We start from the raw sequence: 24,459 nt of genomic DNA, 5'->3' as shown, positions 1-24,459 counted from the left end.
GCTAACTTCATCAGCAGAGCTGCCAAGGCGGATCCAGGGTGGCGCCAATATAGGGTTGCAGGTCCATTAAAAAGGATAAAATCAAATATTGTGCAGAAATGACCTCATGTGTTTTCACAATCTCCATGTAAGTAGATAAAAGGGCGATAGTACTCCTGTTGTATAGATAAGGAACCTGAAGGAATAAGGAAACAAGTATATCCAACGATTTTTGAGCATCTGTAACAGGAGAGGCATAGTCCTGAGGTTTTAAACATGCATATAAATAAACTAATGTCAGTATCCTCTAAGCAGTCATAGTATAGTGGACATGGCTGACGGTGAAAAGCACAATAATAAAACACAGAACACAATGGAAGAAGAGGGGAGAGGATAACTTATAATGATCAGAAGGCTTGGGTAGGGGGAGGGGGAGGGTTCTACAGACAAAGATGGTGGGATACATGAGGGGATAGGAGGAGCAAAGACATAGAGAGTATATAGCACAAGAAGTTCATGAGAATCTGTTATTTATTATGTAGGGTTTGAGGGCAGGGCAGGGTAGAACGGAGACGAAGTGTTTAGAAGGCTTGCGGATGTCCTTGAATGCCAACTAGCAATGACCAGAAAAGTAGGTTGGCAGGGAAACACATCTAGGAGGGCATTGCAATGGTTCAGAAAACAGGTAATGAAGCCTGAGCAGAAGTAGGAGCAGAAAGAAAGATAGTGATAGCAGCAGTAGAACCTATATAATTTGGCAACTGATCGGGCACGAACCATGAAGGAGGAGGATGGGTTGAAGATGATTCTGATGCATTAGATCACATGTGTCAAACACAAGGCCCGCGGACCAAATCCAGCCCGCCAGGCCTTGCAATGTGGCCCGCACCGCGCTGTCATCACTGCACTCCGCTGTCAGTTTATGACATTGTCAGTTTATGACTGTTCAGTAAACCATTCGGCCCGCGATTTAGGCTGGATTTTAGATTTTGGCCCCTTCTCTGATTGAGTTCGACACCCCTACATTAGATGCATTAATTCGAACCAGTGAACACCTGACATTTGTCTGTGCCCTTGGGCCAGACAAAAGGGAATTTCTACTAGGTAGCTGGAAATGTGTGTCTAAAGATCAGGACAGATATTGATGAGAAATCAACCACAGGGAAATGGTTGAATTCATATGAGTGGAAGAAATCAAGAAATAAAGAGGGGGGAGGGGGGAAAAGACAGAAAGAAAACCTTAACATACAGGGAAGAGAGGCAGTGAAGGAAGAGGAGTCACTGGTGTCTCCTAAATGGTCAGTCTGAGAGGGAGGTGGATGATGCAAGGTGATAGAAACCAAGGAGGAAAAATTTCCAGAGAGCTGAATGCTGCGGAGGGGATGAGTAAGCCATTTCCTGTGGTCTTAGAGATCACATCCAAGCTCCTAAACGCTGCTCCTCTCCTACCCACTGAATTTTCACACAAGAATAAACAATGTGGTTTTTCAAAAGGAGCCCTTGCCTCACTTTACCAGTGGTTAACCTGGGACAACGCCATCAAAAATAAATTCCAAGTTCCAACCTCCTGCATGAAACTTTGTGTGCAACTCACACCATTCTCCTTACAGAGAGTTTTTTAGATAACTATTATTAATCAAGTATGAGGCCTCAGGTGCTCTCCTGCACCCTCGTGGTATTGGGCAGTGGTTACATGCAAGGGGTTCCAGAGTCATAAGGGTGGTTGGACTCTTACCTAATCCAGCAGTGTGACAAGGGCTTGTTCCCTAACTAACTTCGCTAGCCTGAGTTTTCTCTTGCAAATTGGTTGGGAAGAGTGCAGGAGAGAGTGCCAGTAAAACTCGCAGCATACTGCTTTCGAAGGCTCAATTCATCATTGCTGTTGTTAGTATTTTGCAATCATCTCCCTGAGGGCAGAGGATTACTCCAACCAACACTGTTTTCTAAAAAGTGTGGCACCGAGCTAGGGACCTGGGAGCCTCATTCTGCCGGCCTTCAGGGAAACGTCATTGGCGGCCAGAGGATAAAGAGCTGGGCAGCTGTCGGGAGGAAGGGCTGACTCCACCGAGGGAGGGGGCTGGCCACTGGGAGCCAGGGAAAGCGGGATCCGAGGAACCGCCCGGGACCCTCGGAGGACTACAAGTCCCAGGGTGCCGCGCGCCCACCCGGAGTGGACACTCCTGCAGGTGGAGTCGGGTTGCGGGACAGCCACGAGGGGGAAGCAGTGCACCCTGGGACTGGTAGTCTTCAGGTCGCAAGTTCATTGGCCGGGGGCGGGCCCAAGAGCCAGATCCCGCCTTTTGTCCACGTCTCACTACTCCGGGCCAATGCTATCTCCTATCCTCGGAGCCAGCCCCTCTCGTATCCGGTCCCCATTGGTCCTGGGGCTCCACGTCTGGAGCCCTACCCGGAAGTAGCGCCGGGGGAGGTGGTTTCCTAGACTACGACACCGGAAAGCTGGGGGAGGCGCTCCGGGCGGCCGAGGGAGGGCGGAGGGCGGTGGCAGCAGCGGTGGCAGCGCTGGCGCCGGAGACCGGCTCGGCGGCTTCGCGGAACAGCTCGGCGGCGGCGACGGCGGCGGCCGCTCGCTCCACTCCGCATCCCGCCCTCCTCGGCACGGCTCGCAGCCCCCTCGCCGCGCGCGCCCCGCCATGTGTCCCGCGGCCCGGGCGTAGCCGCCGCGCGTGCGCGGAACCGCGGGGCCATGAGCGGAGCCGGAGGCGGCCGGGGCGGTGGGTCCCCGGCCCCCCAGCGGGCAGCGCCATGGAGCCTGGTGGCGACGACGACGACGGCCGCGCTCTGCCTGGTGACGGCCACGTCCCTGTGGACGGCGGGGGCCGCGCCCATGACTAGGGAGGAGAAGCAGAGGCTCGGGTAAGGGCTCCGGGCAGGTGGGTGGGTGGGTTTCCTCGCGGGGCGGACCCGCAGGCCAGGTGCCTGTCATCGCGGCCGCCGGGCAGGCCGGCGTGCAGCGGCCTCCCCTCCGGTCGCGGTGGGGACGTCGGTGACCTGGCGAGGAGCCCGGCCGGGTGGACAGGTTCCGGGAAGGTGGGGGCCGCCGCCGCCCGCCCGGTGACCTCCGGGGACTGTCGGGGCGGCGCCGTGGCCGTCGGGGGACCGTGCGGGCTCCAGGGGGTCAGCGCGGTGGGGTCAGCGCGGTGGCTGCCAGGTCAGCGGCCCGCGCAGGGGGACAGCCCTGCGGTGGCTTTTTTTTTTTTTTCCCCTGGAAGATCATGATGAGGTGTCTCGCCCCAGAGCGCTCCCGCTGGGGGAACAATGTTGCTGACCTCACAAGGAGTGAAGGAAATAATGTTGACACCTGTTACAGCGAAAGGGGGGTGGGGGGTGGGGGGCGTTCCTTGGAACTTGAACTTGACACGTTTGCACCACCGCTGGCACCCCGTTTTCCTAAGAGAACAGTATGCGATGGTGTTTTGCAAAGCCCCCCGATGAAGTATACCTGTTCGCTGTTACTCAGAATAGTTTTTTTTTTTTGTTGTTGTTTTTTTTTTTATCAGTCTCGAAAGTGGCATAAAGTTATCAGATCTACTTTAACAGCATGTAATTCAGAGGCAATATGCCTAATACGCTTTAGGTCCCACAAGTGAATAAGAAAAAAGCAAAAAAAAAAAAAAAAAAAAAAAGCCAAGAACAATAGAAAGTGGGCAAAGGGCTTGAAGAGCTCGTTACACGCAAGGAGAGATACAAATGGTCAATAAACGTGAAAAGGAACTTAACCTCCTACATGGGAGAGATGCCTCTGAAAGCATGGGGACGGCTGCTTTTTTTGGTCATTAGTTAGTAAATACAGAACGTATGGGGAGAGCGTTGGCTAGCTCAGGTGTGAGGAATCAGCCTTGAAGGGAGTGACGTGGCTCTGCCTCCCGGGATTTAAGTCGTGTGTGTGCCCCGATTCATTGATCCCGCCTCCAGGAACCTATCCTACAGAAGCAAAAGCTCTGGCAAGGTTGAGATAAAACTGTTCAAACGTGTGCACGTTGAAAGAACAAAATTGTTCCTTGGAATAATATTCAGACATTAAGGAGGAGGTAGATCATTGGAAGGCTATCCAGGATGTATGTATTTTCAAGCTTTTTTTTTAAAGCAACTTGTAGAATAATATGGATAGTACCATCCTATGGTGTGTGTGTGTCTGTGTGTGTGTGTGTGTGTGTGTGTGTGTGTGTGTTTAAAGAAGTCTAAGCTCATAAAAACATGGAAAGCTTATTACCTTTTGGGGTTAGAAGGTGAGGTGAAACCATCAGGTTTTATTTTATATACTTCCTTATTGTTTAGGTTGTTGCAAGAGTCTTGTATTTTTATTTTTTAAATATATTTTTATTGATTTCAGAAAGGAAGGGAGAGGGAGAGATAGAAACATCAATGATGAGAACCATTGATCGGCTGCCTCATGCAGGCCCCCTACAGGGGGATTGAGCCCAGAACCTGGGCATGCTCCCTTGACTGGAATGGAACCCAGGACCCTACTGTCCGCGAGCAAATGCTCTATCCACTGAGCCAAACTGGCTAGGACAATAGTTTTTTGTTTTTGTTTTTTAATATTTTATTGACCTTTTACAGAGAGGAAAGAAGAGGGATAGAGAGTTAGAAACATGGATGAGAGAGAAAGCTGTTTCATCAGCTGTTTCCTGCACACCCCCTACTGGGGATGTGCCTGCAACCAAGGAATTGAACCTGGGACCCTTCAGTCCCAAGGCTGACACTCGAGCCACTGAGCCAAACTGGTTAGCGCTAGGGCAAGAGTTTTGTATTTTTAAATAAAATAGCAATGAAAGAGCTTAATGGAAAGAGAGAGAGAGAGAGAGAGAGAGAGAGAGAGAGAGAGAGAGAGATCAACTATGAAAAAAAAACACCAGTAAATTAATAAGCACCTTAAATTTTTTCTTTATGAATTGAATGTATCATTCATAACTGTCTTACTGAAAAATCGTACTCTGTCCCAGGCACTTTACATGCTATCTCTGTAATTCTCCCTGTTTCTTAAAGAGGTGGCTGTGATTCCCATTTTGCAGATTTGGAAACAGACTCTAGGTTGATTTGTTCAGTCACTAAGCTACTACATAGTGGAGCCAGTATTCAAACCCAGGTCTGTTTGACCTCAGAGCCCATGCTCCCTCCACGGTCCTGTGCTTCCGTAAGACTTAGAAAAAGAAGCTTCCAGCATCTTATTTGACCACCACTCCCCTTTCTCCCTTTTTTATTAAAAACTTCAAATTCAAGAATAGTCCTTTTTGACCCACGTTAATTTTTAACTGGAAAAGTCCAACCAATTCACATCAAATTTTGAGATCATTTATGCAAGTGAAGTTACAGTAATTAGGCCTGTTGATTTAGATTCCCTTACTCTGGAGTAAGTGTAGATCAAGAGTCCAGAACTATAAACCTCAAATACACAATTTTGTTTTACTGATTTACCCTCTGGAAATTTTCAGGAAAGTGAACTTTTGACTCATGAAGTTTATCTTGACTCATGAGATTGTTTTTAAGCTCAAATATGATTTATGATAAGCAGAATGCCCTACCTCTGTTCCTCTCCTCCAAACCAAACTGATGATACAGACTGGAATTGTCCCGAATAGTAAGCTATTACTCAGTCACTTACAATGTATAGTTTTTGGAATTGCTCACCTAGTCTTTCTGGAATAAGATTTTTTCTTTTTTCTTTTGTGTTTTAAATGTTGCAGCAGTTGTTAGTATCACAATTTCATTAAAAAGTATAAAACAATCTCTGTAGCGTGTTGGCAGGCATTGTGAATTAACTAGAAAAAGCTGACTTGTAGAAATTATTTTGAAATGAGACATAATTTTTAAATTGTGAATTTGATTTCCAACACATTTTAATCCAATTTGTTGAATAGATACAAAACTTTATAAAAACATTTTTTGTTTAATATAATAATTACCCAACATTCTGTATTTAAATATGACTTTGATGGGACTTCTACATTAAAGTGAGAGAGAGAGAGAGACAGACAGTTAATGGGACATCAAATATCTCCACTTTGAAGTATGTGTTGTGAAATTTGCTGATCATGTTCTGTGTAAGTGTAAGGATTGGAAAAGAATGTGTCCTTGTATGCATTCATAATTTATTCATATTCTTGAAAATTGAATGCTTGCAAAGTTGGATTAATAAGTTAAAGCTTGTGTTATCTGTAATACACATGGGTAGGCACTAACATTGACACAGGAGTTTCTACTTCTTGGTAATAATCTTGTATTAATTTTATTTCAGGGGAAGGAAAAAGAATTTCCATATTTCATTATTGATATCATTGCTTGAAAGGGAAATTTTAAATTCTTATTTATTTGGTTTATTAGCTAATTTGAGAGGTCTTTATCACCTGCATATAATGAATGTCTACAAGGATTCTGAGATAAGTTGATCCATATCTTATGATACATATAAGCACAAAGATTTAAAGTTTCAACGAAGTGATAAGATCTTGTTTTTAGTGGTCAGGTGTTTTTAAATGATTAATTTAAAAAGTTGTCTAGACTTACTTTATTCAGTTCACTAGTTTGAATGTACTTGGTTTTGCTGGTCATTTTAGCCAGGATCTGGAAATTAGTCTTTTTCTGTCTGTTAGCTTTATTATTACCATTATCTCATCTATCCATGATTACAAATTTTAAACTGGCAAGTGCAATATAGCAAGAGGCAAAATAAAATTGCACCCAGTCATTTTTTGAAAATTAGCAACTTAAAATAATATTAAGAGTTAATAAAAGATTACTAAATTATTTTCCCCTTGCTAATTATTGAGATTTTAGCCATAACATTATCTTTCATAGTTTTTCCTGTAGCTCTCAATCCCCCAAACTTGAGAGCATTTAATTGACGGACTGATCAATTGATCCCAACCTTGCAGATTTTAATTTAGTAAATGTGGTGTGGGGATCAGAAATCTCCATTTAACAGTCAATTGGGGGATTTTGAGAAACAGTCCAAACACACAAATCTGTTTTTGAGGATTCATTTTCTCATTTTAGAGGTGAATATTGTTTATTTGACTTTTGATAGTTTTGGTTTTTTTTAAGGAGCTAAGAGTACACCATAAAATCATCAAATCTATCTTCATGAAAGCGTGACAAACATATTAATAAATATATATTAAACTATGCATTAGTGATTTTATTCAGTTTTAGGGGCGAGGTAGAGGATTGGTAGAGTATTGTTATTTCATATCAATATATACACCGTATCTCTCTTTTGGTAGACTATAATAGTATAAGTATAATATTTCTTTTTGGGGTCTTCAACAATATTCCCCCCTTTAAGACAGATGTTAAATAATTTTGTTAAGAGGTAATTTTTTCAGCATCACATTTCCTTCTCTGCATGGGTGTATCATTCATCAGTTTTCTTTGGAAAAATGATAAGATGAATTTTACATGAGTTGTTAGGAAGGAATACTAAAACTCTGGCCCAGCTCTGTGTGGTTCACAAAAGCTTGTCGACTAACACTGGTGTATTTCCTGACTCTGCTTATGTCCTCTTCCAAGTAAATGTTTTATGTTTGTTTTTTTATTGGTATATGTTTATGGAGGAACATTTACTTCTTGGGAAACAATAAATAGAATATACTTTTTTTCTGTTTCTGCTTTTTTAAAATTAGGAATCAAGTACTGGAAATGTTTGATCATGCTTATGGCAACTATATGGTAAGTAGAAAGCTTATTTTTATGTACCATTCATGTGAACAAATTATTTTGTGAACATAGTCATGGGAATTTTGAAACCTGAATTAGTAGCACATTAAAAATATTTTTTAAAAAAATCAGTGCAAATGTAAGCTAACAGAGTATTCCTGGCAGTGGTTCTTAGAGGACCAACTTATTGAATAGGAAAGAATAAGTTGAATTACATTATGAAACTGTATTTAAACTGCTTTCTTTGATGCTATCAACGATGTTTATTGAGTGCTTTGCATAGCTATGTAATGTGGATGTAAACATGAATAAGACGTTATTTCCGGCCTTAAAGGAAATTACTTTTTAAAATAAATAAATAACCTATTTTCAGTAATACTTGTAGTCTCTGTCCAAATTATGTCCTCATGGTGGGCTTCGATTTGAATATATTTTGCTTTCTTATACACTGACCCATAATGTTTTAAAATGTCTTGGTGCTTACTTGAGGTGAAATAGCAGTTTCAGTTTTTCAAGATGAAAAAGTTCTAGAGATATTTTGCACAACAGAGCAAATTTTAGAGCTCAAAAGAAAAATGTGTAATTTTGTAGAGTTCAATCAAGTTATTCTGAGAATTACTGCTTATGACCTTGTTTTTTTTAAACTTTAAAAAGCAGATCTTTTATGATAAGGCCTATAAAAATGTAGTTGGGAAAAGTTTGATAAAGAACTAACTTTAGTTCATTCTGCTTTTAAGTATTTTTCATGGGATTCTATGAATCCATTTTTCATTACTCAGATATCTTCATATAGTAATGTTATAATGTCTAAGTATATATACTTTTTCATTTTTGTATTTTGAAACATATCATTTTTGTATTTTTAAATATGTATTATATTTGATGATCCTTGCTCCCTTTTATATTGAATAATTTTAAGAGTACATATTGAGTTCTTAATGTTTTTAGAATATGATGTTGATGAAATTATGTATACTCATTAAATTCATTTCTTAAGGTCTTAGTCATTTCCTTAATTTATTTTTTCAAAATTATTTATTTAAAAAAAACCGGTGCTCTTGTTAGAGTGGCACACATAGGGCAACTTGATTGCTCTACATGCAAAATTGACATCAAGAGATTTTGGAAGCATAATATTTTGGTATCTGGGCAGCTGGTGACTGTTGGTCCTAGAAATCTGTGTGGGGGAGGGGGGAGGGGATCACTCATCCCTGATTAATTCAGTTTGGGCAAAGCATAATTTAACAAATCTAGGCTAATGGTTTTGAGGTGGTCAAGTGGATCCATGCTACACTTTCAAACCTTAGCCATCTCATAAATGCATACTTTTGGATCCAAAGTTAAGTAAAATGGCATATAGCTGCATCTATTCAATACATCTCACTGTGAAGAGTATCCTTTCTTTATGAAGCACAGTATCTTTAATATCTTGTCACTTATTATGTAAATAGTAGAAAGTTTTATCGCATACTTATTATAGAATGCACTTAAGTGGGTTTGTGACAGAGCAGGGATTGAGGGCAGCTGTTGGACCCTCACTGGGGTTCTATTACAATTACCCACCTAGAGGATATAAAGGAGAGGAATTTCAGCTCCAAACACTGGGAATTACTGCAATTGACATTCCCCTCCATTTTTCTGGTAGAGGCCCACCCAATGCTTATTTTTAAACTAGGGACCCAGCACGTGATTTGAAATGGTGCAGCTCCACCTACTCTCCAGTTGCTGGTCTGGCCCTGCCTTGGCCCTGCTGGTCCCGTCCTGCCTCCCTCTCTGGCCCTTGAAGCAGCCACGGCTGCTGCCATCAGGCCCTCCCCCAGCGCAGGCTCCTGGAGGCCCCTGCTGCCCCGCCCCCAGCACTGCATGTGCAACCTCCTCCTGTCCGGTTGACCCGTTACAGGGTCCCGGTTAATTAGCATATTTCTCTAGATAGATAGATGGATGGATGGATGGATGGATGGATGGATGATAGATAGATGTTCAACTGTTTATAGCGTGAGTGAATCTTACAGTGTACCTGTGTTATACTCACTCAATTTATGTGAGTTTTGTAACCCAGGATTTAGTCTAGAATTTACACTTCCCCTTTTCAGATTCTCAAGGAACATGAAAGAGTCCTAAAATACTAAACAGAACAGGAGCTCTGTGTTTGTTATTTGAAATTTTTTTCTAGTTCTTACTCTCAGAAGCACTATCAGCTTGCTGTAGAGAAAAAAGGAAGGGGTTTTGGAGTGAGTGGGTTTGAGTTCACATCTCATCTCAGCTATTTAATTGCTTGGACCTACATAGATCATTTTAACCCTTCTGAGCAGTGTCTTCCTAAGTAAAATAGGGATAATTGCAAAGGGTATAAGATTATAGAATATGAAATTTATGAAAACGGACCATTTTTAATAAATTAATCTTTTATATGTTCTGTGTCTAGCATGATGCCTGGTCTGTAAATGCTTATTACTTTTTTTTTTAAAGAACAGAATTGAATTCTTGTGAAGAGGCAATGAAAAGTGCTTAATTTTTACAGTTGGTTATTGTGATATATCTTTGCCTTTTAAATCCAAATATACCATTTAATAAACTTCATTAAAAATACATATTCATGGTGAATTGGGGGATATATAAGTCTTAGCAGTCATTTGCCGACTGTGCTAAAATATAAAAATGGCTGGCACATGGCAGGCTTTTAATAAATGTTGAAAGCTTTGCATTTTCCACTCATTCTTTTTAATATTACTCTCCAGTGTAGTCTATAATTAGAGCAGTTCCTTTGTACTTTCTTGGTTCCCAGGTAAACAGTGGTATTTTCCAAAGACAGGTAATAGAATATGGTAAGAGTGAGAACTCTGGAAATGGAGCAGGACACCCTGAAGTGGCTCTGCCACCTACCAGCCGGGCTCTGATCTTCCTGTGGCTGTTGCCTCATCTCTCTGAAATGGTTTGCTTGCCTCACAATGTTGTAAGGATTAAACAAGTTAGTACAAGTGCTTAGAACTAGTGTCCGGCAAACAGGAAGCACTGTCTAAGTTTACTGCTGCTCCAGCCACTGCTGCTACTATCACTACTGCTGTCATTACCCATTCTCTGCCTGAGATTGGAATTGCCCTCTAAAAATTCCTCTAGGCTCTAACTTATAACTTGTTCCCTGGTACGTGGAACTTTCTTAGAACATACACAATATTTCCTATTTTGGCATGTACCTTTTGAGGGCATTTTTTTCCTTTCCTTTCCTTTCCTGTTAATACTTTTTTCTGTAACCGTGCTCTGCCAGCTTTAAATAGATTACTACAACTCTGCTATCCCTTGGTGTTACATCCAGGAGTTTTCTGATTTTCTCAGTATGGGCATAAATATTAATATTATACCAGCTACGCTTGACAAATCTATAGCCAGAGTCAGGCTGTAGTTTCTCCACAGTGAATTGCACAGCTGGCTTTCTCTTTTCCCTAAATAACATGAAATTTGATTGTTTTGGCAGTTCTTGTGTACCCTTATGTAACCCCAGACTACAGAGACTTTAGGGCTTCTGTTAGCATGTTCTCAGTATTTGTGCTGAGGTCAGCTTGCAGATTAATTTAGATGACAAAATGACATGTATTTAGGCCACCAAACACAGAACTGTTTGGGACCTGTGCTCTGACTGATCCTTGTCTTCCAGTATTTTTCCTTCTACTGTAGGCAACTCAAACTGTTAGAAGCAAAACTGTACTTTGGTGGAGCTCTAAACATTGCAAATAGACTCTAAACACATTTTAATTGGTAGAATCATATCTAATAACTACTTCTACGCTTGATTTTGTGAGAGACAGTTCAAAGAAACATCTTTTTAAAAATATATTTCTTTATTGATTTCAGAGAGAAAGGGAGAGAGAGAGATAGAAACATCAATGATAAGAGAGAATCATTGACCAGCTGCCTCCTGCACACCATCTACTGAGGATCAAGCCCGAAACTCAGGCATATGCCCTTGACTGGAATTGAACCCACAATCCTTCAGTCCGCAGGCCGACACTCTATCCCTTCTATCCAAGCCGGCTAGGGTCCTTGTAAATTATTTTATTTCAGTTAGTGTATATTTAATTTCTGACTGCTCCTTTTTCATGTCTTTGACATTCTCACTAAGACCCTTGAAAATCTCTGTTTGGCTCAGTGGATAGAGCGTCGGTCTGCGGACTGAAGGGTCCCAGGTTCAATTCTGGTCAAGGGCATGTGACTTGGTTGCGGGCACATCCCCAGTAGGGGGCGAGCAAGAGGCAGCTGATCGATGACTCTCTCATCGATGTTTCTAACTCTCTACTCCGTTTCTCTCTCCCTTCCTCTCTGTAAAAATAATCAATAAAATATATTTTAAAAAAAAAAGACCCTTGAAAATCTCACTTAAGTCCCTAGAAGCTTTCATAAGATCCTCAAGTAAAAACTGTGCTTTTGAACTCTGTATCTAGTTTCCATTTCTTTCATTTGTGATATATTTGTCTCCCCATTTTGGCTGCTTCCCTGTGATCGTTTCTGTTAGGTAGAGCTGCTACATCTCCTTGAGTTGGTAGAATGGCCTTGTGTAGTAGGTGTCTTATAGGGCCCAGAGACTCAGCCTCCCTATTCACCTGAGCTGGGCACTCTAGGTGCATCCCTGTGTGGGCTGTGTGCACAGTCTTCTTGTAGTTGAGCCTTGATTGCTTTTGGGGTCAGGGGGAGGAATTGACTTCCAGGCCATAGGCTGTGAAGACCAGCTGTGACTACAGTGGGAAGCTGCTATGTAGGAGACACCCCTATGGTGCAGGACTTGCTTCAGTGGGACTTTGGTGCTCACTGAGTCTGCCCCTTGAATGTGTCACAGTGGATGTGTAGAGTTATAATCTGGTATGGTCTGAAGCTGTCCACCAGGTGCACCGGCTTTATGGCCTGCAGGGAGGTGCAAAGTCAGCCACTGCCTGGGACCACATCTGTAGATGCCTGCTGTTTGTATTGGTTTGGAAGTGCCCAAGCAAGGCACAGCTGTGAAGCAAGGCAGGCTGGTGCTAATGCTGCATCTTGGGCCTTAGGGCATGCTTACACCAGCTACAGCTTGTTTGAGAGATTTTAGCAAAGTCTGAAGCCTGAGCCAGAACAGGCCATTCATTTGGAAAAGCTGCTGCAAATAACTTGGGTGGGACTACAAATTGGATGGGGCGGGGCCTCTGAGAATATAAGGGCAGAGCGAACTGTGTGAGCCATGCTGGTGGAAACTCAGATATAGCTCCCAGTCAGCCCTGTGACAAGGGAGGTCCCAGCACAGGAACAATGATCACTGGGAGCACCCTTCTGTGGGAGAAAGCTGGCCCCGAGTTCCTGCCCCGATGCCAGACAATTCAGTTCCTCCCTGTATGTGTCTGGGTCCTGCAAAACCCACCTGGTGCTGGAGCTCAGAGGGGTTGAGTCTGAGTAAGTTCTCTTGTTGACCCTTTAAAAGGAACTCCTGAGTCTCCAGTAGCCTTTGAGACACTCAGCCATACTCCCCACTGGTTTTTACCACTTGCAGTTACAGGGACATCTCTTCCCAGCTCTGGAACCCTGGGCTGGGGGGCTGGTGTGGGGCTGGGACCCCTTGCTCCTCATGGGTGGCCTCTGCAGGGATGATACCTCCTGATCAAATAAATGGCACACGTGGCTGTCAGACCAGCTGTTCTGTGCCCCAGTTACTCCTACCAGTCTCAGTGTGCTTTCTTCTTTATTCCTCTAGTTGTAGGACTTCGATTCAGCCAGCTTTCAGGCAGTTCTGAATGATGGTTGTTCTGTATTTTAGTTGTAATTTCAATTTGCTCGTGGGAGGCCGTGAGTACCGCTTTTACCTGTGCCACCATCTTCTAGCTTTTTCTAATTTCCTTAACAATGTCTTTTGAAGTGCAAATGTCTTAAATTGTAACCAAGTCCAATGTACCCTTTTTTCTTCTATGTTCATGTCTTTTATATCCTACCTAAATATTTGCCTAGCTAGCTTTCTGCAAACTGCGGCTCGCGAGCCACATGTGGCCCTTTGGCCCCTTGAGTGTGGGTCTTTCACAAAATACCACGGCCTGGTCGAGTCTATTTTGAAGATGGTGGCGTTAGAAGTTTAAGTTTAAAAAATTGGCTCTCAAAAGAAATTTCAGTTGTTGTACTGTTGATATTTGGCTCTGTTGACTTAATGAGTTTGCCGACCACTGGCCTAACCCATGGTCACAAAGATTTTCTTGTTTTCTTCTAGGTATTTATAACTTTAGCTTGTTTCTTTAAATCTATTATCCATTTTTAAATTAATGTTTATATGTGGTGTAAGGTAAAGGTTGATTTATATGTATAGTTTTTCTATGTGGATATCTAATTGTTCTAGCATAGTTTTTTGAATAGAATACCCTTTCTCTACTGAATTACTTTGGCACCTGTGTAAAATCAGTTACCCTTAAGTGCATGGATCTCTTTCCAGATCCTGGATTTTTTTTCCCCATTGATCTAAATATTTCCGGCATACCAATTTCACAAATGTCTTGAGAGTGATATTAAAAGTCTTTTAGCTTTGTTCTTTTTCAAATTTGTTTTAAATATTTTAGGTTCTTTGAATTTCCATGTTAATTTTAGAATCATATTATCAGTTTTACAAAAACAAAAACAAAAACAAAGAAAAGCCCCTTGAGCCATTGACTAAGATTATGTTGACTCTAGATCAATTTGGGGAAATTGACTTAACAGTTTTCAGTCTTCCAATCCAATATGGTGTCTCTGTCCACTTATTTAGATCTTATTTAATGTCAGTGATGTATTATAGTTTTCATAACATCGGTCTTGCACATCTTTTGCTATATTTATTCATAAATCATATTTTTGATGCTGTTGTATGTTTTAGTTTTTCAAGTTTTAATTTCTAATTGTTCATCAATATTATACAGAAATACAAAAACCTTTTTGTCTGTTAACCTTATATCCTGAAACCTTGTTAAACTCATGTATTATTTCTAGTAGCTTTTTGAGGTAGATTGCTTAGCATTTTCCACATGGTCAATCATGTCATTTACAAACAAAGAGACTTTTCCTTCTTTTCATTCTTTGTACCTGTAGTTTCTTCTTATTGCAGTGGCTAGAACTTTTAACATTATGTTGAAAAGGCATTGTGGATCCTTGCCTTGCTCCTAATCTTAGGGGAAAAAACAGTTTTCTTTACTGTTAAGTGTAATGTTAGCTGTTGGTTTTCTTGGATGCCTTACATTAGATTAAGTTCCTTTCTAGTTTGCTGAAAATTTTCATCATTACAGGGTACTGAATTTTCTCAGGTGCTTTTTCTACATCTATTGAGATAATCTTCCTAAAAATATCTGTTAGTGGTAGGACTTTATTTCATTGTAACATTATTATATATTGTCATTTATTTCATATAACATTTCATGAGGTCGATTAATTTTATCATTAATCAAATTCAAATAAATGCAATCCTAAATGCTTAAAAAATGGTTAGCTAAATGAATATAAATAGTGAACAGAAGGGAATAGGAAAATTTAACCTAGGATGAAGAACTGATAAATTATGCAAATAAAATAATTAATTAACATATTCTATCTGTATGGTATAGATGGTTTAATAAATATCATTAGTTTTTATTTTAGGATGGAATATCTTCCTCAAGGAGGGAGGTTGTTAATATTTCTAAAACATTTAGAAATGAATAAAACATTTAAAAATGTACATAATTTTATTTTAAATTAAATAGATTGGATATTTTTAATAACTCACTTTTATAAATAACACTTTTATTTTATTATTGTTTTTAGTAGAATAAAGTCTCTTTATTTTGCCTAGTTCTTGGGATTGGTTTTATGAAAAGTTAGTTTTTGATGTTGCTTTGACTTGAGTGTTTTTAGACAGAGATTTATCACTTCAAAGCTCTAGTAAGTTTAGAATCTAATGTGGAGAGTCTAATGTGTTTTGTTTTATTTTGTTTTCTTTTTTAGTTAGGCACACGTACTATTTAATTCATACTGAACTGTTTTATCCCCTGAGCTTTGTTTCTCAGAGATCATTATTAAATGTTGGTTATGGCTCTGAGTCATAGCAATGTGAATTACATATCCTTAGTTCTGGCAGTACATTGTGAAGAGCAAGTACTACTGTACTGCAAGTAGCCAGGATGTTTGTTTGCCACGTATGCCTTATTCTGGATTTATGTAAACCAACTGTAACTCGCTTTGTGGTTAACTTGAAAAGGCTGTGGTTTTGTTTTTATCCTTAATCTTGAAACAGGAGGACATGAAGTATTTTTACACCTGGTTCAAAACTCCCTTATTTGATTATTCTGGTTTGCAATTGCTATTAATATTTTTCTTATCTGGCTGAGCTTAGGGTTTGAGTTTCATATTTAATTTCAGACATCAGTGTTTGTGTGTATGTGTTGCAAAACCCTAAAAATAGCAATATGAGGCTTTCTAAGTTACTCTTGATCTTAAAGGAACTTTTAAAAATCAAATTAATATTTGAATGATATCTTTTGAAATACATCAGCATATTTAAAAAATATTACTTTGAGTTACTTCTAAGTGTTTTTATAAGTGTTAATATGAAATTATAAAGTAATAAAAAGTGTGCCTTCTGTGAAATTACTATTGGAATTAACACTGAAAAAGTAGTTGGGAACTTGTCATGTAAAAGACACATTAAAATAATTAGGAATTTATACTAAAAATTACATATAAAATTATAAAATATCCAATTCAGAATTTAGTAGCTGCACATGAAGTGTAATTATATCAAAACATTTGTTGTACTTTTAAAATACCTAAAGGGCTGCAGTCTTCAATGCTTTTTGTATTCTCTAGCCTACTTTAATTATGTGGGCTACGTGGGAGGGTCTTTCCCTTTCTGCTGGCCATGTGCTTAGTGTCCCTGACCTCTATTTTACTTTTCTGCTGCTAATGTGCTGTGAGTTTGGATTACATAATTGAGTTTAGGATAGAGTTGGACTTGGAATTAGGAATATTGTTGCTGCACTTCAAAAATTAAGAACCATATGGGCATACAAGTATAGAAGGAATAAGAAAGTATAAATTGATGTCTTCAGTTTGATAGTAGCTATCAAAAATTAAATATCCATACCTTTGACCCATTGGGTCTGCTTGTAGGGGTTTAATCCATAGCAATATAGACATGTGTGCAAAAGATAAGGATTCTTGCACTGGTGGGATCCCTTGGCCTGGCCTGCAGGGATTGGGGCAAACCGGCTCTCCAACATTCCTCGAGGGATTCCAGATTGTGAGAGGGCATAGGCCAGGCCGAGGGACCCCATGGTGCATGATTGGGGCTGGAGAGGGACCGAGGGAGGGCTCCAGGGCGTGTCCGACCCATTTTATCCAGTCCCCATTGACCAGACCCCAGCAGCAAGTTAACCTACCAGTTAGAGCGTCTGCCCCCTGGTGGTCAGTGTGCATCATAATGACTGGTCAAACAAGCAGTTGGACACTTAGCATATTAGGCTTTTTAAAAAATATATATTTTATTGATTTTTTTAGAGAGGAAGGAAGAGGGATAGAGAGTTAGAAACATCGATGAGAGAGAAACATCTATCAGCTGCCTCCTGCACCCCCCCTACTGGGGATGTGCCCATGCCCACAACTTAGGTACATGCCCTTGCCTGGGATCGCAGGGTGATGCTCTATCCATTGAGCCAAACCGGTTTTGGCTAGGCTTTTATTATATAGGATTGTTGATGTAGTGAATAATGGAGTTCAACCTATATGTTTATCAATAGAGGAATAAGTAAATTTCAGCATGTCTGTACTGTGGAATGCTGTGAGGAGAGGGTACTATGAAGTGCAGAGGCTCTGGAGTCAGGTTTGCATTCTGAATCTATCATTTGCCAAATGCATGATAAAGGGCCTCAGTTTCCTCATCTATAGAATGGAGATAATTGAATCTATTTGTGTGACAATTAAACCAAATTGTATAGATCAGTGCTTAAAATATTAGTGCTCCATAACATTAGTCTGTGTTAAAATATGACTTTGCAGTTATTAAAAAGAATAAAAGGTATTTATAAAATTCTAGCATGGAAAATCCCACCATAATTTAAGTAAACTTATTCTAGAGAAATGTGTTCATATGACATTAGCACCTATTTGCAAATAAAAAATTTTAATGATATATGTTCAGATATTTTAATATATGTAAATAAATCTGGGAGGATAAACTCCATCTTAACAGTAGTTACCTCTTTTGAATGAAGTTGGGTGAAAGGGAAGCAGATTATCATGTTTTTAAAGAAATGTCTTATTTTTTTAAAGCATGTATTTACATTTATAACTACATTTTAAATAAAGATTCCATAGACTCTAAGAATGGTAGCATTTTTTGACTAGCCTTTATTTTACTTAAAAAACAAAACAAAACAAAACTGAAAAGGTTTTCTTCTCTAAAGATGTGTCTCACTAGTGACTCATTCAGATTTTCCTTGTAGGAACATGCTTACCCCGCTGATGAACTCATGCCTTTAACCTGCAGAGGTCGAATTAGAGGCGAGGAGCCAAGTCGGGGTGATGTTGACGATGCCTTGGGAAAGTGAGTATTAATACCGGGATGGCAGGCATCTGAACGTTCCTAAGTCTGAGACTTCTTAGGAGCAGTGTACGTGGGGATTGCTTGAATTTCAGTGACTGCTTTAAGTATTATATTAAGTTTCTTTATTCCCTCTGTTGTCTTTTGTAAAAAAAATAATTAATTTGCCTCTTAGATCAGTGAAAAGTTGAGTTGTTTAAAAAGGATGTCACTTTTAACGTGTATAAAGTCATTGACATAATGTGTTGATGCTTTAATGTTTTTATTTGCATTAAAAAGTGCTAGTGAATATTTCTATTCATTTTGAAGGATGTGGAGCCGAGAAGAAATATAATGTTAAGGCTTTTACAGTTCTTCCAGTGCCTTATAAGTTAAATTTTACTACAGATGCATGGGGTACTAGTTAATAGAAACTGCCAGTCAGTAGGATATATATAGATCCATCTGCTTATACATTCATGGCTAAAATAATCAGAATTCTAATGTTTTGTGTCTCATTATACTTGTTTCTTAGATTTTCCCTGACACTGATTGATTCTTTGGACACTCTTGTGGTAGGTTTGATTCTTCTTGAATTTACTTATGTTATAAATTTCATAATATGCACATTGTAAGTCTGAAATAGACTCCTTTAGGATTCCATATATATTGATCTTTGCTTCTAAATAAATCTTTTACACTCAATAGAGTTATGAATGTCAGATAAAATTCTGTAAAATCATGGAGATACTCAGCTAATTTATAGATATGTCAGCTTAAGGTTGCTACTGCAGAATTTACATAGATTTTGAGAATGAGAAGGGAAAGCAGTCAATTTAAAATCAGGTTTTATATTTTATTTTACTCAGTCCTTACTCTGAATTTTACTTTTACCTGAATTTCATTCAGGTATTCTTATGGACTATTTTATGTCTAAGTTAAAATTTTTAGTGAGAGTATCAAATCAAGTAAAAAAGCATTACAGAATATTATCAAATGAAAAGATTAAACAGTTAAGTAAAAGAAAACTACTTTAGAATTTTTTATTTATTGATTTGAGAAAGAGAAACATTGATTTGTTATTACACTTATTGTGCTGTCACTGGTTGATCTTGTATGTGCCCTGTCTAAGAATCGAACCTGCGACCTTGGCATATGAGGATCATGTTCTAACCAACTGAGTTACCTAGCCAGGATCAGAAAACTTCTTTTAAGGGATCTAGGATCTAAATAACATCTAATTGTGCTATCGTAATTTAGACTGAAAAATCAATGCAGCCTGTGTAGGGACAGTGACCCCTTCATGGAACTCACCACAAGAATCCACGGAGTTCTCAGCTTAGTCAGGTTTCTAGACTCTCATTGTGGTAATCATCATCATCATATCACTTAAGTACTCTACTGGAAGTACTTCACATACATTGCTTCATTTAAGAAAACAATCCTATGAGAATAGGTATTCCCTCTTTGTGTATATGAAGGAACTGACTCAGAGATAGAAATTACTGTGATTAGATAGGTAATGAGAAGGAACCAAAATTCAAATCAGAGCTTGCTCTTGACCTCAAATTGTACTGCCTCCTTAGTTAAGAGTTGGGGCGTCCACATGGTGAAGGTGGCAGGTGGTGTTTGGTTTAGGGTCAGTTGAAGGATGTGCTTTCTTTTAGGAAGTAACTTTTAAAAGTATGTTTAGTGCATAGGATGGTTTTTTTGTTTAGACTTGGAAACCACATCCCTGTGGCAGCTGTAGGTCATGGGTTATATATATATTAAGAAACCAGTTAACAGTTCTGATGATGATTGATTAAAGTCCTAATAATATTTCAGTGTCTTAAAAACTTTATAAGGATTCCTTATAATATAATTAATCACTTGTTTGTTTTCATTTTAGATATGACATTATTATATGTTTAAGGGAAATATTTTTTTAAACATTTATAATTTTTTTAAATTTATATTTTATTGATTTTTTACAGAGAGGAAGAGAGAGGGATAGAGAATTAGAAACATCGGTGAGAGAGAATCATCCATCAGCTGCCTCTTGCACACCCCCTACTGGGGATGTGCCCGCAACCAAGGTACATGCCTTTGACCGGAATTGAACCCGGGACCTTTCAGTCCACAGGCCAACGCTCTTTCCACCGAGCCAAACCAGTCCCTAAGGGAAATATTTTGTATGTGTCACTTTTTATAGTCATAAGATGTTAATTTGCTTTTAGTAGCTTATTCTGAGGATTTTTTTTTGACTTTGTAGTAAATAACTTGATTTTTATACTTTTGTTATAGGTATTAAATAAAACTAAAGAATTTGAAGATGCAGTGAAAAAAGTTTTAAGAGATGTTAATTTAGATAATGATGTAGTTGTATCAGTCTTTGAAACAAACATCAGAGTTCTTGGGTAAGTATGTAAGACATTAAAGCTATAATTTTAATAACAAAAGCTTAAGGTATACTATTTATTTCTTAATGGTAGTAAAGCAAGACATTTCTTATGCTTAAAAGATAAGAGTTGGGGTATGAAACAGGCTGTGAGAGGACTCTGCATTGAATCAGGCTCAGGTAGCAGCAGGTTTTGGAAATAGTTACAGACTCAGTCAGTATACATCCCTGTTTATTGTTTTAAAAAACTCAGTTGAATGCTTGCCTATTAGCTACATCACAGGTTTTTCCCTAGCAATATAGTTTGCTAATCTTTGCCAGCACTTCTTCAAGCCAAATGAAACTAAATGTATAGGATTACCTTTCAACTACACAATTTGAAATACTGAAACATTTAAAAATATGAGTTGCAATATTCAGACCTCAACACTATTAGTTTCTATATTTAATGGTTACTTTTATGTTGAACTCATTTTCTTTTATCAAAGTAAGTCTGTTCAATTAAATTTAAGAAATAATTTTTAAAAGTTAAAAACAAATTAAGAAATAGTTACATAGCTTTTTGTTTTTAATTTTTTAATGTTATACTTAAGAGAGGTAAAGATTGCATAATGATATAATTAAATTAGTTTAATTTTTTTAAAAATTAAATTTGTCAAGCTTGTTACAATAAGTGACTTCTTTGATGTTCTTTAAGAAAATTTTAGGCTTTTAAGAATGCTAGACACTTTATAACAGGTAGAATATCTGATTTTTTTTTTAATACTTATAAAAGTTCTTTTAATTATAATTATAAAAGTTTGCCATAAATGAGTAGCTAGGGTTAGGTAAGAAATTAAGTTCTTTCGTGATCGTATTTGTGCAAAGTTGTTGATAACAAGACACTCACATCTTTTTTTTTAATATATTTTTATTGATTTCAGAGAGGTAGGGAGAAAGAAACATCAGTGATGAGAGAGAGAATCATTGATTGGCTGCCTCCTGCACACTCCCTATTGGGGATTGAGCCTGCAACCCAGGCACATGCCTTGCCGGAAATGAGACTCTGGACCCTTCAGTCCACAGGCCAGCTCTCTATCCACTGAGCCAAACTGGCTAGGGCAGCACCTAGATTTTTTTAGGCGATGACGTTCAAGTACCTGTAAGATATGGGTCATGTTTCACCTCTGTGATTGCAGGGGTCTTTTGGGTGGACACTCATTGGCAATCATGCTGAAAGAAAAGGGCGAGTACATGCAGTGGTACAATGATGAACTTCTGCAAATGGCAAAGCAGTTGGGTTACAAGCTTTTACCAGCTTTTAATACCACCAGTGGCCTTCCTTATCCAAGAGTAAGTAATTCTGAAAAATATATACTTTATATTTTTTATATATAAAGTCTTTATATACTGCCTTTGCTATTTAAAACAACAACAGTGAATTTTTGTGATTGGAGCCATTGTTCCTTTCCTGCTTGAGACTGGAGACAAGTGCTTTATAGCTAAATAACAAATTGATGTTGACATTTCAGTTAATTTGGATTTGAGTGGTGTGAAAATTTAGATGATTTTAAACCTTTTATGTGTCCCTGCATAACAGATTAGATTATGCTGCAGAGGGGGAAAGAAAGATGTTTGGGCACTGAATGGGTGGTGCAGAAGATGCAGTAGAAGCAGTGAGAGTAGGTGAACTGTCCGGAGGAGAGTTTAGAGAGAGGAAGGGCGTGGGGAGCAAGTGGAGCGCTGAGGAGGGGCGTGTTCAGGGACATAGGGAGGAGAAGTACGAAGTAGTGTATGGCATCGTAAAATCTTAAATAGAAAGCTTCAAAAGGAGATGTTCTGGAAAACATTAGAACTGTGTGCAAAGAGTGCCTTGAAGATGTATCATGGTAGAACAAATGGAAAGAAGGGTTCAGTCGATGAAAGTATAGGACCATTTATTTTGAAATTTCTTCTCTATTGGTTAGAGTCATTTGATGGTAGAGTCATTTGAAAGAGTTTTATGCTGTGTGCCTCTCCTCCCCCAAGAAAAAAAGGTTCTATTTAAAGCAAAGGGTTAGAAGCCTTCAGAGATAGAAAAACCTGTCCCTTCTGATTTATTTCATTCTTTATTAACACCATTACTCTCTCCCTCTTATCCAAATCAGATACCTCAGCCATTACCAAGCTCTGTTCAATTTTTTCTTATTGCTACTATTGCTACTACTTTAGTTGAAACCAATATCATTTCATTGTGAAGCTATTGTAAATGCCTGTTTTACTCTTTTCTCTCTGGTTTATGCTTTAGAGCACATGTGTCAAACACACGGCCCGCGGGCCAAATCCAGCCCGCCAGGCCTTGCAATGTGGCCCGCACCGCGCTGTCATCACTGCACTCCGCTGTCAGTTTATGACATTGTCAGTTTATGACTGTTCAGTAAACCATTCGGCCCGCGATTTAGGCTGGATTTTAGATTTTGGCCCCTTCTCTGATTGAGTTCGACACCCCTACTTTAGAGACTTAACAAATTAATCTTACTAAAACATTTTTATCAAATTATCCTCAATTTGATGTGTACAAGTTTCATTGACTCTGTCTGTTGTACTAAATGCCTTCACTTTCAGAATTCCTTATGGTGTGGCAATAAACTTCCTTTCTAATGGTCTGTCGTACCCTATACCTCAGTGAAATGAGTATTTCATTTCAAAACAATCTGTTAGTGTTCCCTAAACCACCTGGGGTTTTACTTATTGATTTTTTTCATTGCCATGCCATTAAGCCTGCATCTCTATAATCTGGAATAACCCCTTTACCAATATAAATCAAATAAGACTCATTTCTTCATCAAGAAGTCGCTGACTAGAGATACAGCATGATATTAGAGCAATGCTTTTCAAATTAGAGATCATAGCCCATTGATTTTACACACCCATATAATGGATTGTAACCAACACTTTTTCCCCCCTTGAAACAAACTAGTATTAAATCTCTTATTTAAATTTCTAGTTTTTGATATTTTAAATATCTCTTCTTTATACATGTCTTTATACTTATTTCTTCCATAGGATAAATTACTAGAATAGGAAATAATAAGCCACAGAAATAGAGAATGCTTTTAAGATTTTGGCACTTATTGTCAATTGTTCTTCAGAAAGTTTCTACTTTTATAGTTTCTCAGTGTTGTATAAAACTATATGTGTTATTGTACTGTTGCCATTAGTGTATATTATTATTCTTTTGTTAATTTAATGAGAAAAAAATGTGAATCATCATTTTTGTGCAGTACTGAAGCCAACATAGCACCCCACGTCCCCTGTCTCACCTCCATTCACTTCTGTTGTTTTGTTGATGTTGCCTTTCTCCTTGCTCAGATAGTCCTAGAGTCTGTTGATTGGCATTATTAAGGTGATAGGCATCCCCAGTGATTGGTTTCTGCAGTTTGGGAACATACTCATGATGTTTTATATTTGATTTTTTGTTTTTATGCTAAATCTTTGGCATATATTTTCTTTTTGGTTATTTGGACTATCGTAAAACATATTTTTAATCAATTTCTGGTCAATTTAGTTCTGGTTAATCCAGGTTTATTTTGTAGTATCATAAAAAGACAGTATGGCTGTTTTGAATTATAAAAAAGTACTCCTTTGAAAAAAAAAGTTTTGTACTATTTGTTAGTCTATTAGCAAAGCAGCATACTGTACTCTATATTTCAAAACTTTTAAAACCTGAAAACAAAATTTTAATTTACTTTTAAATACAGACCATGACTTAATTAGTGTTTTCTTTATGAAGAACTACTTAATATGGTACTGGTTTTTCAGATTCTCAATCCTAATTTCAGATTCTCAATCTAGGGTTGGTCTAGTTCCCTATTCTTATATTAATTAATTCAAATGTCCCGCAAACAGAATTGTTACAGAAGTTATTTTCTCTGTGTAATTTTTA

The 24,459-nt window shown here is 38.7% G+C and overlaps 1 protein-coding gene across 2 annotated transcripts in view; it reads left to right on the top strand.

Moving 5' to 3' along the window:
- Positions 1-2,434: 2,434 nt before the first annotated feature.
- EDEM3 (ER degradation enhancing alpha-mannosidase like protein 3) overlaps positions 2,435-24,459 on the top strand; it is a 56,373-nt gene continuing 34,348 nt past the window's right edge. For both annotated transcript variants that reach the window (XM_084866581.1, XM_084866580.1), the window contains exons 1-6: positions 2,435-2,853; positions 7,620-7,665; positions 18,099-18,199; positions 18,711-18,750; positions 20,462-20,574; positions 21,734-21,887. In XM_084866581.1, coding sequence (XP_084722707.1) covers positions 2,684-2,853; positions 7,620-7,665; positions 18,099-18,199; positions 18,711-18,750; positions 20,462-20,574; positions 21,734-21,887 — 624 coding nt within the window. In that variant the 5' untranslated portion in view covers positions 2,435-2,683. The remainder of the gene's footprint in view (positions 2,854-7,619; positions 7,666-18,098; positions 18,200-18,710; positions 18,751-20,461; positions 20,575-21,733; positions 21,888-24,459) is intronic.

Source organism: Pipistrellus hanaki, assembly GCF_964339955.1.
Source record: "Pipistrellus hanaki genome assembly, chromosome: 18".
NCBI lineage: Eukaryota > Metazoa > Chordata > Mammalia > Chiroptera > Vespertilionidae > Pipistrellus > Pipistrellus hanaki.
Note: the sequence above shows the minus strand (reverse complement) of the source record. Positions and strands in the feature narration are given on the sequence as shown.